Source organism: Nycticebus coucang, chromosome 12 (genome assembly GCF_027406575.1).
Source record: "Nycticebus coucang isolate mNycCou1 chromosome 12, mNycCou1.pri, whole genome shotgun sequence".
Classification (NCBI taxonomy): domain Eukaryota; kingdom Metazoa; phylum Chordata; class Mammalia; order Primates; family Lorisidae; genus Nycticebus; species Nycticebus coucang.
This window is the reverse complement of record NC_069791.1, coordinates 41,344,825-41,360,037: the sequence shown is the minus strand read 5'-3', so window position 1 is coordinate 41,360,037 and position 15,213 is coordinate 41,344,825. Positions and strand designations below refer to the sequence as shown.

At 34.8% G+C, this 15,213-nt stretch overlaps 1 protein-coding gene across 3 annotated transcripts in view; it reads left to right on the top strand.

Annotated features, from left to right (window-relative positions):
- Positions 1–15,213, top strand: part of PIK3C2G (phosphatidylinositol-4-phosphate 3-kinase catalytic subunit type 2 gamma) — a 453,317-nt gene that overhangs the window by 124,919 nt on the left and 313,185 nt on the right. For all 3 annotated transcript variants that reach the window (XM_053556309.1, XM_053556307.1, XM_053556308.1), the window contains one exon: positions 7,355–7,477. In XM_053556309.1, coding sequence (XP_053412284.1) covers positions 7,355–7,477 — 123 coding nt within the window. The remainder of the gene's footprint in view (positions 1–7,354; positions 7,478–15,213) is intronic.

Sequence of the window (15,213 nt, the reverse complement as noted above, 5' to 3'; positions counted from 1 at the left end):
GCTGTGAGCTGTAACGCCATGGCACTCTACCCAAGGGCAACATAGTGAGACTTTGTCTCAAAACAAATTAAATAAATAAATAAATAAATAAATAAGATCTACTCAATAGGATGAATAGAAGTCCACCACATGTATAAATACTTTCAATAAATAGGAATGGCTTAAACTCCCCACTGAAGAGACAAAGGCTGGCTGAATGGATATAAAAATAGAAGCCAATATCTGCTGTCTTGAGGAAACAAAACCAACACACAAGGACTCATTCAGACTCAAGGTAAAAAAATGGAAAACAATTTACCATGAAAGAAACCTGATGTAGTCATTCTAATCAGATGACATTGACTTCAAATTAACAAAAGTAAAGAAATCAAAGATGATCCTTATATAAAAGAGAAGAATTCAATAAGAAGAATTAACTATCCTAAATATTTATGCACCTAACAGAGTGATCAGATTCAAAACCAAATTCTACTTGATTTAAACAAAACGATAAGTATCAGCACCATAAATGCCAGGAACTTCAACACCCTACTGACAGAACAGGACAGATCCTCTAAACAGAAAACAACCAAAAAAAAAAGGGGATTTAAACAGAACTCAAGAGCAAATGGGCCTAACACATTTACAGAACATTCTACCCCAATACTACTAAATATACATTCTTCCCATCAGCACATGGAACATTTATTACACCCTAGTCTACAAGACATGTCTCAAAAATTTAAAAACTATCAAAATTATACCATGTATTTTCTCAGACCACAGTACAGTGTAATAAAATTAGAACTCAATTTCAACAAAAACGCTCATCCCTACATAAAGTCAAGGAAATTAAATAACCTATTGTTGATTTTTGGTTAGGTCAGTGAGGAGATAAAGATAGAAACCAAAAGATTCTTTGAACTAAATGATGGGACACAAGTTACAAAAAGCTAAAGGACACAGCAAAAGTAGTACTGAGAGGAAAACTCAGACTCTTAAATGCCTACATTAAAAAGACAGAAAGATCACAAAACAAGAATCTAATGAATCATCTCAATAAACTAGAAAAAGAAAAACAAATCAACCCCAAACATAGCAGAAGAAAAGATATAACCAAGATTATATCAGAACTACATGAAATTAAGAACAGAAGAACTATGCAGAAGTTTAATGAAACAAAAGTTGGTCCTGTGAAAAGATAAACAAAATTGGAAACCTCTAGCTATATCAACTAGAAACAGAACAGAAAAATCTAATAAACTCAATTAAAAATTAAAAAGAGACATTACAACTGATATCACAGAAATACAAAATTTCAACTCAGACTACTGCGAACATCTCTATGCTCACAAAATTGAAAATGTGGAAGAAATGGATAGATTTTTGGAAACACAATCTCCCTAGGCTCAATCAGGAATATATAGAACTCCTTAAGAGACCAATCTCAAGCACCAAAATTGAAGCAGCCATAAAAAAAAAAAAACTTTCCAACAATAATGGCCCATGACCTGATGATTTCACCCTGAATTTTACCAAACATACAACAAAGAGCTCGCGCCTGTATTGTAGAAATTATTCCTTAACATTGAGAAGAAAGGAATCTTACCAAACTCATTCTATGAAGCCAATATCATCTGGTACCAAACCCAGGAAAGGAAACAACTAAAAAAAAAAAAAAACTATAGACCAACATCCCTTATGAATATAGACACTACCATTCTCAATAAAATCTTAGAAAAACAAATACAGCTGTACATAAAAAAATAATAATTCATCACAACCAAATGTGCTCCATCCCAGAAATGCAAGGATTCTTTAACATATACAAATCTATAAATATAATCCACCACATAAATAGATACCAAAAAAGGGCCATATAATACTTTTAATAGATGCAGAGAAAGCATTTGACAAAATTCAGCACCCTTTTATGATAAAAATCTTTAATAGGGTAGTGCCTGTGGCTCAAAGGAGTAGGGCACTGGCCCCATTTGTGAGAAGTGGCGGGTTCAAGCTCAGCCCTGGCCAAAACTGCAAAAAAAAAAAAAAAACTTAACAATGTAGGTTATAATTTTGTTACTCAAAATTATAAATGCTATATATGATAAACTCACAGCCAACATCCTATTGAATAGGGAAAAATTAAAAACATTCTCACTTAAAACTAGAGTGAGACAAGGTTGCTCACTATCTCCACTTCTGTTTGAAATAGTGCTGGAATTCCTAGCCAGAGCATTCAGGCAATAGTAAGAAATGAAAAATATCCAAATGGGGAAAGAAGTTAAATTATTGCTCTTCACTGATGACATGATCTTATATCTACAAACCCCCAAAGATTCAATCAAGAGACTCCTGGATTTGATAAATAAATTTAGTAAAGTCTCAGGCTACAAAATAAATGTACACAAATCATAGCTTTCATATGCACCAACAACAGCCAAGCTGAGAATTAAAAGATGTAATACTTTTCTCAGTAGCAACAAAGAAAATAAAAACCTAGGTGAAAAATCTCTGCAGGGAAAACTATGTAACCCTGAGAAAAGCAATTACAGAGGATATAAACAAATGGAGAATTGTATCATGATCATGAATCAGCAGAATTAATATTGTTAAAATGGCTATCCTACCCAAAGTGATTTACAGATTTAATGGAATCCCCATTAAAATACCAAAGCCATTTTTTCACAGATCTAGAAAAATAGTTCTACACTTTCTATGGAATCAGAAAAGACCCAAAATAGCCAATGCAACCTTATGTAATATGAAAAAAGTGGGAGAGAGTACCTCACCAGACTTCAAGCTGTACTATAAGTCTATAGTAACTAAAACAGCCATGGTATTGGCAAAAAAGTAGAGATACAGACCTATAGGTCACAACAGAGAATCCAGAAATGAAACCATTCCCATATTTTTTTTTTCTTACTTTCCCACCCTGGGTAGAGTATCCTGGTGTCACAGCTCACAGCAACCTCAAACTCCTGGGCTCGAGCAATTCTCTTGCCTCAGCCTCCTAAGTAGCTGAGACTAGAGGCACTCAGCACAACACCTGGCTACTTTTAGAGATGGGGTCTCACTCTTGCTCGAACTTGCGAGCACAAGCAATCCACCCACCTTGGCCCTCCAGAGTGCTAGCTTTACAGGTGTGAGCCACTGAACCCAGCCCCCCATTCCCATATTCTTTATCTGATTTTTGATGAAACAGACAAAGATATATACTGGGGAAAAGAATCCTTGTTAAATGAATGGTTCTGATAAAACTGTATGACCACATGTAAAAGACTGAAACATGATCTACACCTCTAACCACTCACTCACAAAAATTACTTCATGATGGAGAAAAGACTTAAACCTAAGGCATGAAAGTGTTTGGTCCTGCCATGGGGGCAGGGTCTGCTAAGATCTGTGGAACTGTTGGCGACTGACTGAAGAAATATAGAGTAAGAAACAATGGCAAAACAAGAAACATGAGACAGAATAGAATTAAAGGTGGGAACTCAGGGGTCCATTGCCAATTTGTGGGATTTCAGCAATGACCCAGGGTGTTTGCTTCACTCTGCTTTTATTGAAGTCTATTTGCCCAGAGGGTAAGATACGAGAGGGAACAAAGATGCCAGCAGTTTCTCTGAGTGAGCTTATCAGCTCCTATTGTTATTATTTAAGGGTTTGACTAGCCTTGAGAAATCTGAAATCTGAGCCTTGTATTGGGAGAGCCTCCAGCTTGAGATAACACACACAGATTTCTAGGGAGGTGTTAAACTCTGGTAGTTCCCTGTGGAGTGAAACACCACTGGAATTAATCTCAGTGGGAGGGAGGAATTTTCCTCCCATCACCACTACAGAGGATCTTCCTTGAGATAAGGGATATAAGCTCTTCGGACCATATCTCAGGGCTTGAGCTACTCCCTTGATCTCTGCCCCAGGCAAATGTAAATCTCCACAGTGGGTATCTGTTTTGCCTGTTTACTAGTTAGGAAATGACCCAGTTAATGTATCTTTCCAGGTCTTTGCCATAGTCTCTTCTATGGCCATTTTTCCTCAGAGTGCTCACAGACCCAGCAGGGGTGTTTGTAAGCTGTATCCCCAACAGGCTAGAATTTCATAAAAGGCAGGAAGCTTGCTAGGAATGCCTAGCTTAAATGTAAACTAGCTGACTTTTCTTTGTTCCAACTCACTCAGCTTACTTTTTAATTTTCCTATTTTTCTGGGGGTGCTTTCCCTTGCCAAAAATGGGGTCTTCAGTCCCCATTCTTCCTGCATGAGAGTATAGGAATTATACAAGAAAATGCTAGGAAAACTCTTATGGACATCAGCCTCAGGAAAGATTTTATAAAGACTTCAAAAGTAATCACAGTAACAACAAAAATAAACTAGTGGGACATGATCAAAATAAAAAAGTTTTGGGACAGTCAAGGACACAATGTATAGAGTAAATAGACAGCCTACGTAATGGAAGAAAATATTTGCATACTCTATATAGGATAAGGACCTAACAATCAGAATCTACAAAACATCTCAAGTGAATCTGCAAGAGAAATCAAACAAAGCGGGCAAAAGACTTGAACAGAAACTTTGCATAGAAGATAGTCTAATGCCCAATGAACACATTAAAAAAATGCTCAACATCTCTATTCACTAGGGAAATGTAAGCTAAGGTTAATGATTGAAGAAAGAAAATTTTTAATAAATTTAGCATAGTTTAAGTGTATAGTGTTTATAAAGTCTACAGTTCAATACAGTGACATCCTATGCCTTCACATTCATTCACCACTCACTGACTGGCTTCCCAGAGCAACCCCCAGTCCTGCAATCCCCCTTCATGGCACTAGCAAATGGAGAAACACCTTATGGATCTGTATTATTTTTATCTTTTATACTGTATTTTTACTGTACTTTTTCTATGTTCAGATATGCAAGTACTTACTGTTGTGTTCCACTTGCCTGCAGTATTCATAAAATGAGTTTGGAACTTTTATCTCCACTTACTTGAGAAAGTTTATCATTAACTCTTCTTTAAATGTTTGGTAGTATTCTTCTGTGAAGTCATATAGTACCTGGCTATTGAGGTTTTTGATTATGAATATCAATATTAATCTTTTATAATCTTTTTATTTCAATGGCATCAGTTGCAATGTATCCTCCTTTGTTTATGATTTTATTTATTTAAGACTTCCCTTCTTTTTTCTTTTTTTTTTGAAACAAATGACAAATTTTATTACATGAGTTAATTTTTATGTCCAAGCACGAGGATAATGAAATATGTTTTCCATGCAAAATATTATATACATTAAATAACATACAGTGGTAACAATGCAATGTAGGTTTATGTACCACCATTGTAGTATTTTATATTCATCTATATATTTATGTTTATGAGTGAGTTTTATACTTTCAAGTGTGTTTGCATTTCTTTGTAGCATTCTTCCATTTCAACTTGAAGGTTTCTTACTAACATTTCTTGTAAGCCAGGTCTAGTGGTGATAAACTCCATCAGCTTTTGTGCATCTCAGAAAGTCTTTATTTCCCTTTCATCTTTAAAGGATAATTTTGCAAAATTTAGTTTTCTTCATTGACAGTGTTTTTTCTCTCTTTCAGCACTTTGAATATATTATCCCACTCCCATCTGGTTTACAAGGTTTCTACTGAAAAATCCACTGACAATCTTATGGTCATTTCCATGTACATAATGAGTCACTTTCTCTAGCTGCTTTTGAAATTCTCTCTTTGTCTTTGAGTTTTAAAAATTTGATTGTGTCTCTGAGGAATTTTCTTTATGTTCTTCATAGTTGGTATGTGTTGGGCTTCCTGAATCTGGATGTCCCTTTCTTTCCCAAAATTTTGGAAGTTTTGGATTATTTTTTAAAATAAATGTTTATCCTTTTCCTTTTTCTTCTGATTATCCCATAATGTATGCATTGGCTTTGATAGTTCCAATAAATCCCTTCAGCTTTCTACATTGCTTTTTGCTTTCTGCTTCTCTTATTGGATAATTTCAAATAACTTGTCTTCAAGTTTACTATTTTTTTTTTCCAAGATTAACTCTGCTTTTGAATTTGTGTAGTGAATTTTCAATTTACCTATTATACTTTTTAGTGCCCAGACTTCTGTTTGGTTCTTTTTTCATAATAATTCTTATATTTTTGTTGAAAGTTTCATTTTGTTTATGCAACATTTTTCTGGAGCTTATTGAGCATGTTTATGATGATTATTTTTAATTCTTTGTTATATGATTCATATACCTTTGTTTCTTTAGAGCTCATTTGTTTTGTTACTCTGGTTGGGCCATGATTCTCTGTTTCTTTGTGGGCCTCATTACTTCATGTTGGGATCTGTACATTTGAAAAAACAGCCAACTCTCCCAGTCTTTATAAACTGTCTTCATACAGAGAAAGAACTTTGACAATCTTCTTTAGGGAGAGGCTGACACACTGTATAAACCTCTGTCTGCTGTACCATGCATCCTCTGGTGCAACAACAAGCCACTTATCTAGTTGTTTTTTATTCTGAGTGGTCCTTAGGAATCTGGAGTATGTCAGGTACTGTCAATGCTCCATGACACACGAGACAGAAACTATTCCCTTGGGTAGCTCCCCAAACATCTGAAATGTTATATACATAATCCAACTCTTTCCCTCACCAAAGAGTTGGAAATTTTTCACACTCATTCTATGCAGAGTTGAGGGAAAGAAAATGATGGCACATGAGTACATGCTGGTTCCAACCATTCTGTTTGCTGTGAGTAACCCCCAACTTGGTGCCATTTCCTGTCAGCATTGAGATATAGGCAAGATAGAAACTAGATCCTTGGGTAGCCATCCTCAGAAGTCCAGGTGTTAGATGTATGTCCCAGTCTTCTTTTTCCCTACACTGAGGAAAGCCAGGAGTTGAAAGTCTTCTCCCATTTATGCCACCTTGTGCCAGGAGGTGACACTGTGACAATTGAGTGTCACAAATTTTCTTACAAGCCTCGACATGCTGGTTTTGAATTCACCAGGGATAAGGAGCCTCTTAACTGGTTTCTGAATTTCTCACAAAGCCAACTGGGCAGTGTATTGTAAAATTTGTGTCTCCATGAAAAAAAGTGTCTTCCTATTTCACAATCTTGTTGACAAATCAAACATAAATTCTTATAGCAACTTTTTTTTTTTTGGCTGGAACTGGGTTTGAAAGGAGTAGGTATATGGGTATATGGAGCGGCACCCTACTCATTTGAGCCACAGGCATCACCCTCTAATAGCAAATTTTAAAGCATGTTTTATACAAGCTAATTTTATTTTGTCATTTGACTTTTGGCTATAAAGATAATTGACCCATATTGAAAGCTGATTATTCTTTAAAGTGCTAAGTGTATTGAATCAATGTTGTTTCTTTTTAGCTATAAAGGCTTTTCTTTTTCCTGTTGGCTTTCATATGCTGGGAAGAAGCTGTGTCAAGTGAGAAACTACAAAAATATTCCAGTCAAAAAATTATTTTTTTTCTTGGTCAACTGGAATGAAACGTAAGTTTAATCTTTATTCTGTTTGGGTAATTTAATCTAATAAAGTTCATCTTTTTTTTTCTTTTCTTGAAGCAAAGAATGTGATTAAAAATATGTATATACATATTTTGTGTATGTACATAAAAAATGTATGTACACATACATGCACACACACACACACACACACACTTCCAGTTGATTTGATCCAGTGATGTGATAAATACTCTAGGCCTAGAAGATAACTGACTATTCAATTCAACAGATCAGAAATCTATTTAAAAACCTAGAAAAATGTCCAATTCACATTACTGAACTGAGAAAAATAGAAATTGGAAAAAGAAGAAAATTTATTAATCATTCATGCACTGTGGACACCAGGAGGAACATGCTCTGTTTAAAGCCCAGGGTGGAGGGAGTCTAAATATCACGTATGGCAAAGAAATAAGAAATTACCTAATAATATGTGTAATTATTTTCTAAATTTTTCCACACAACCCAATTACAAATTTATTTAAATAATCAAGTTCTTGGCAACAAACGTCCTCATATTGTGTAAACTTAACCTTAATTTGTAGTGACCGATTCCTACTTTCCCCATCTGTAAAGACTTACATCAGAAAGAAAAATATGTTCTTGACATTACCCCTAACCTCCTCTTCTTTTCGCTCCTCCTCCCCAACTCAAGCCATCTCTTTACTCAGAATCCCAGGGAGCTCATAGTCCTCACCCATGGCTTTTTTGTGTTTACTGCTGCATTTCCTCACCACTTCTATGATGCTACTCCACTAGCTCGCCTTCAGTTATTTCTCTGGGATATCTATTCCTTCACTGAGATCAAAATTCTTCCAACTTTAAGTAGAAGAAAATTCCCCAGCCTGCTCTCCCTCAGCTCTTTGAGAAGATATAGCTTTCTTAGAACCTAATTCAACTCCAAGTAGCATGCTTTGCCTTTGATAAATATGACTTTCTGAATTTTTAAAAGTCAGAAAATAATGTCAGATAACACCATCCATCATTACCACAATCAATGAGGACTGTGTCCTGAGACAACCTTCAGTTCTCACATACTTCACAGTCCTTCCCATCCCAAACCAAATCTTCCTTTTTCCAGCCTCTGACAATCTTTCTCTCCCCTTCTTTGGGTAAGGTTCTTAATTCCTTTGGCCAAAGGCCTGACCATGTTTGGGAAACCTGCAGCTGTAAGGCCACAGGTGATCTTTTAGGTCCTTAAGTGTGGTCTTTTGACTGAACCCAAATTTTTCAGAACATATTTATTTATTTTTATTACTATAATGATGTTCGTGTTTTATATTTTTATTTTATTTTTAAAATGAACATATTTAAAATACCAAAGAATAGAATAAGCCTCAATGAAATAATCCTCCCAGATTGACCAACACATCAGTAAGCCAAAAGGGCAAAATTGGTGGCTCCTATGCTTATGAATCAGTCCTAACTTCTCCCGTCTGACTGGCACCACTATCCCATGAGGCTGATTAGCAAGAGTTTATGGGGGTTGAGTAAGCCAATCTGTAAAGAGCTTTTGATAATGGTGTACTGTATTTCTATTTAAAGTGGAATTTATGAATAATTGCACAGCTCAACAGTACTTTAATTCTGTCTGCTTAATAGCCCATCATGTTAAAGAAGACCAAGGGAAAGCTGAGGGAAGAAAACAGATTTTTTAATAAGGACTAGGAATTGCAATATTATCTCGTTTCTGCTAAAGATAAGATGATTGGCTTGCTTTGAGATACTGCAATATCAACATTAAATAAAATCTATGCTCATCGGCATTATAACACAAATAAGGACCACAAATATTTAAAATGAGAAAGAAGTAAAAAAGGTGGTATTACAAACATTAATAGATGAAAAGTAAAAGCAAAAGTAATCCTTTCAAGCAGCAATAAGACCGGGAAATAATGCCACTAAAACAACTTATAAAGTAGCTTACCTACTCAGAGGAAAAAACTCCATTTGGTGATATAGAAATTGTGAAAGAACACATTGTCCAAGTTGTAGGATGCAAAGGCCCTGATAACATTTCAACGTATGAATAGCTGACTTTTTCAAAGATAATCATTATTTATCAGCAGCATGAATTAGCCTTTAGCTTAACAGAACAGCTTCATGCAATACTTCAAATGAAAGATATATATTATTCAATTTCTTTGGAGGAATCAATGGATACTACTGATTCAGTATAGGTTTTATACTGAGTCATAACAGAAGATTTTCTTTGCTATGAAAAAGTATTTGCTTTGGGCACTTTTTTTTTTTTTTTGTAGTTTTTTTTTGGCCGGGGCTGGGTTTGAGCCCACCACCTCTGGCATATGGGGCTGGTGCCTACTCCTCTGAGCCACAGGCGCCGCCCCGGGTACTCTTGTGAATACAACATGGGGAATAGATATCTTCAGCAATTTTCAAGATTAATGTCGTGAAGTTCAATTGAATTTGGTACATTTAGTGAGTGTATGTACAGGTAGTACACCTACCATGATAGGTTTATTGCATAGACTAAAAAAAGCATTAACAGATTCAGATGCTCTTTAAGTGTATTGGCCATTGCAGGGTGTTAGCCAAAATTTTATTCTGTGAGAACAGATAGTTAAATTTTATGAAGAACAGAATGAGCAATGTGAATTATGAAGATTTCTATAGGAATGCAGCATTTCTGTGTGATAGCATGTTGAATCAAATGACTTGACTATTTCTTTGGAGGGTAAAACTAAATCTATACATGATACTTCATATGTAGCAAAAAATCCAAACATTTCAGGAAAAGGTACTTTTTTCAAAACACTTCTTCAAAAGGAAAATTTAGATGAACATTTTCCCCAGTTAGCAAAGGTCACTGATGAGCACAGGATGATACATACAAATCATTTGAAAAATACACAGCTATTCTAGACCTGTTAATTAGGTAATACACTGAAACGTCGCTGAGAATCATGACTTCACACTCAAATTAGCATTTCAACCTCATCTAGTTGATATTACCAAGGCACCTAAGAAAACTACAGATGGAATTGATTGAGCTCTCAGTAGATGACATTTTAAAGTCATTGTTTGATGCTTATAAACATCTAATTGAAAGATGCAAAAAATGTAGTAGAATGCCCATGCTTTTGGCACCATGACCCTAAAAATGCCTTCTTGCTTTTCAACCACATATTGCTGCAAATCACAATCTCCTACCTAATCCAAATCAAGACACTCATAAGTTCCCAAATGACTGATACCCGTCTAGAGCACCAACTGAAAATTTAGACCTCCATGCTATAACCAAATATTCAAATGCTTTCCAACAAAAAGCAGACACAACAAAGCCATTAAAAAGTTAGTTAACTTTGATTTTAACATAGTTTTTCCCTGAGATTATTAAGTACTTTGTAGTTAGATTTTTACAAATATATCTTTTTACGTACATCTAATTGAAGTTTGTTGAATGCAGCCTTATGTGATTACAGCTAAAGTAATGCAGCCTTCCAATATGAAACACTTCCCACTCCCACTCCCCAGGGCCTGGCGTTCAATTATAATATCCCTTTTCCTTGCACAGAATTAGTTTTGCTTGTAAAATTCTTCAGTGGCTCTCTGATTCTTACAAGATGAAGTGGAAATTATTTAGCATATGCACAAGGCCTTCTATGATGTAGCCCATGATAGAATCCCCTTCCCTGCCCATGTACCTACCTAGTCTTTGCGTCCAATCTACTTACCCTAACCTCTAACTGAGAAATTCTATCTCTATATTCCACATGTCAGGGACACAGTGCTTCCACTTTCCTACATCGGAAATATCTAATTATCTTTTAGGACACATCTTCCACCTTCTTAATAAACACTTGGGGTGCCATTACATAAAATTGGCCATCTTTTTTTAATTGTTGTTACTTGGTCTGAACTCTGGACTTCTTTCTTACGGTATTTTACCAAATGTGTTTGTATATATTTATGTCTTCTACCAAATGATGCAAAGATTGTTTTTTTAAAAAATTTTCTTATTCAGTTCCCAACAGGTAAAGCAGCACCAGACAGAGTATGAATCCAAGAATTGTAATTGGGCATATTAACAAATTTTGTATAAGTAGCTCCTTATAAAGATTAATAACTGGCTCAATAACTAAAATTATTCTTCTGACTCAATTAAAAAGTTTTCCTGGTTGTTTTTTTTTTAATCAGATTTATTTCAAACTAAAAGATTCATGCCATCCTGTAGACAATTCAAGACAAAATATCTAATTCTAAAGTCAATTTCAGAGCAGCACCTGTGGCTCAGTGGGTAGGGCACTGGCCCCATAGACCGAGGGTGATGGGATTGAACCCAGCCCTGGTTGAACTGCAACAAAAAATAGCTGGGGTGTTGTGGTGGGTGCCTGTAGTCCCAGCTACTCGGGAGGCTGAGGCAAGAGAATCTCCTAAGCCCAGGAGTTGGAGGTTGCTGTGACTGTGACACCATAGCACTCTACCAAGGGTGATAAAGTGAAACGCTATCTCTAAAATAAATAAATAAATAAATAAATAAAGTCAATTTCAAAGCATAAAATCCCAAAATAAATAGAAAATTTTTAGTATTATAGAAAAACTGCATTGACACGCTTTCTTCACTTCCTTTAAGCCTGCTCAGGAGTTATCTTCTTGGTAAGAGTTTCTTTGAATCTCTTAATAGAATTAGCTGCTTTAACCTAAAACTATTTTTCATTTCATTTCCATTGAAAATATTTGCTTTTAATTTTGTTAGGCACTTACGGCATTTTATATAGTTTATAAACCACTTACCCATTACATTATAATTGAACGTACATTTCATTGTTAAACTGTAAACTTAAGGATGGAAATTTGGTTGTTCAATAAAACTTGACATAGCTTTTACTGTCTGTTCTATTCCAATCACGATAATAAACCCTCAAACTGTATATCCTGTCCTACCTTTGGAACAAACATATAAAACAGGTGATATCATACCCATTTTCTAAATCAGAAAATCAACTTTTGCTTGTCCCAAGTCACACAACCAGTAAAAGGCAGAAGTAGTGTTTATATGCACTCTGACTCCTAAGCTAATGTCTATTGTGACATACATACTATTTCTTACAACATATAAAATCTTAGGAAGATTATTTGCATCCCATGGGTAGTGCTCACATTTTAAGTTTAAAAAAAAAAATTAAAACCTCTATTCTCTTATCCTGCCCACAGCCTCCCATTTCTTTTCTGTGCTTTGTAGCAAAACCATCCAAAAACCTGTCTATATTCATTTTCTTCAATTTTTTTCCTCTTCTCTAAAGCATATCCAATCAAGCTTTCATCATATTAGAGTCACCAGTGACCTGCATGACTAAACTTAATGTTTGTTTCTCAATCTTCTGACATAACCTTTTAGGAGCATTTGGCACTGCTGAACTTCACCCAGCCACCTGACATATACCTACTTTCCACTTGGCTCACTCCTACCTCACCGGCCATTCTTGTTGTTCCATGTGCTTTTCTTTTCCCAGAATGATCATTATCTTTGCCCTTAACCCTCTTCTCTTGTTGTATGTGTCTTTACTCCCTCAGTTTTTGCATATAGTCACATACCTTTAAATATTATTCATATGACAGCAACTCCTGAATTTATATCACCACCACAGACATTGATCACCAACTTCACACTTATACACCTAATATGTCCAAAACTGAATTCCTGATCTTACATTTCAAACCACTCCACCTATGAATGAGGATGACCACTCTGGATAATCAGTTCTAGTTTGAATTGTTGAGGTCCGATCCGTAGCCTGGAGCTATTCCCTCAGATTCTGTGTCCAGGAAGTCTTATTGGCTCTGTCATCAAAACATATCCAGAATATTACTTCTAATCACTATCACTGGTCTCAGCAACAATAATCTCTCCCTTGTAATACTACAAATTTTACAAAATATGGTAGAATGTAAGTTGCCCACCCAAGGGACTATAACATACTTGTCAACATACAAGGTGGTCAACATGAGGAACTAGGTCTACTGTACTGTGATGCATGTCCAACTATGGAAATTAGGTCAACATAAGAAGGTGGTCAATGTAGGGAAGTGGTCAACTATGGAGGTTCTACTGTATTTACAAAATATTCTATACATGTTAGCCACTGCTTGGTAAAATTTTGTAATGAATAGTTTGTAAATAAAGGTACATTTGGCTACAATTTCCCATTTTCCTTATGTATGGTGACTTTACGGACAACCTTTGGGACACCCTGAACAATAGGCTCATGATGGTCTTTCTACCTCTCTTACACCTTTGTAGTCCCTGCACCATACCTAAAGTGATCTCTTTAAAATGTAAGTCAAAGCATATCATTTTTCTCTTTAAAAATTGTAAAATGGCTCCCTGTTTCACTCAGACAAAAGTTAAAGTCCTTATGTTGGTCTAACGTTTACTCTAGTTGTCTTGACTTTACATCAGTATTAATAGGAAAGTTCTAAACAATGTAGTTTTAGAATTTTCTCATTTTTATTATCAGAAACTTACTCTGGTTTTAGAAACTTCTTTATAAAGTTTTTTCATATAGAAGACAAAGTTTTACAGAAAATAGTGATTGCTCATTTTTAAATAGTATAGTGAGGCAAATGTATGGTTAAAACTTGAGGTCTGTGCCTCTTACTTGGATAAAAAGAAGCATTCTAACCCCACTTACTACATTACCTCTTATTTTCTTTTTTTTAGTCTGAAATTATTTTATTCCTTTGATCTTTAAGTAGCCATCCAAAAGTTAAAAAACATACATTTTCAGTAAATATGAGATAATCTTGGCTTTAAAAATTCATATGTATTTTAAATGAATAAATAGCTATTTGGAAAGCACTTATTCTTACCCTAGAAGAATTCATTTTTATTAATAAAAATGACGGAATGGAGATTGGCAGTAACTATCCACTGTAACTTATCTAATTTTTGTCATTCTTAATGTGAAAAGCTCACTAACAAGTGAAGTTATACATGAAGAAGTCAGACCTAATGGAAAAAAGAACATTCTAGATTATGTGAGAAATAAAGTGAAATTACAGTTTCCATCCTAGCACAGAAATATGAAAACTGAATAGAAATTCAATTATAGGTTAAAAAAAAAGAACATTAAAGAAATTACTGTGCATTCCAGAGAATCATCAGCATTTTATGTTGAGTTTCAGAGCTTCTTTTAAGCTAAGAAATATACCTACATTATCTGGGATGAATAATATGAGTATGAAAGAATATGAAAGAAAAGACTTTAAGTTTTAGATACCTAAATGAGTAACAATTTAATATTGTAATTAATAATCTACAATTTGCTAATATTTATAAATATAAGAATTTTTACACTTTAGTCTTTCCTACATTTCTCCCCTTATGTTTAGATAGAATGATGTTTCATCTATCTGCATGATATTTTTATGAATCTAAGTATTAAATGCACAGTGACTATCATAAATTACTACATTACTAATTGAATAAGTGAATATAATGCTGATATGCAAACTACTGTTGGCCACATATTATGTCATGTTATGGTAATTCCATTTTGTGAATAAGGAAAAACAAAGTTTAGAAAGTTTCAATGCATCTGAGTCAACACGGCCATTCTTTGAACATAGATATATACAAATCCAAAATTTGGACCTATCCTTTCCACACACAGATTATGTATATTGACATATCATTAACTCAATGGCATCATGTCCTAAACTGCCCTCATTTTCTACCACCCCGTTTTCTCTTTCTTCAATGTTCC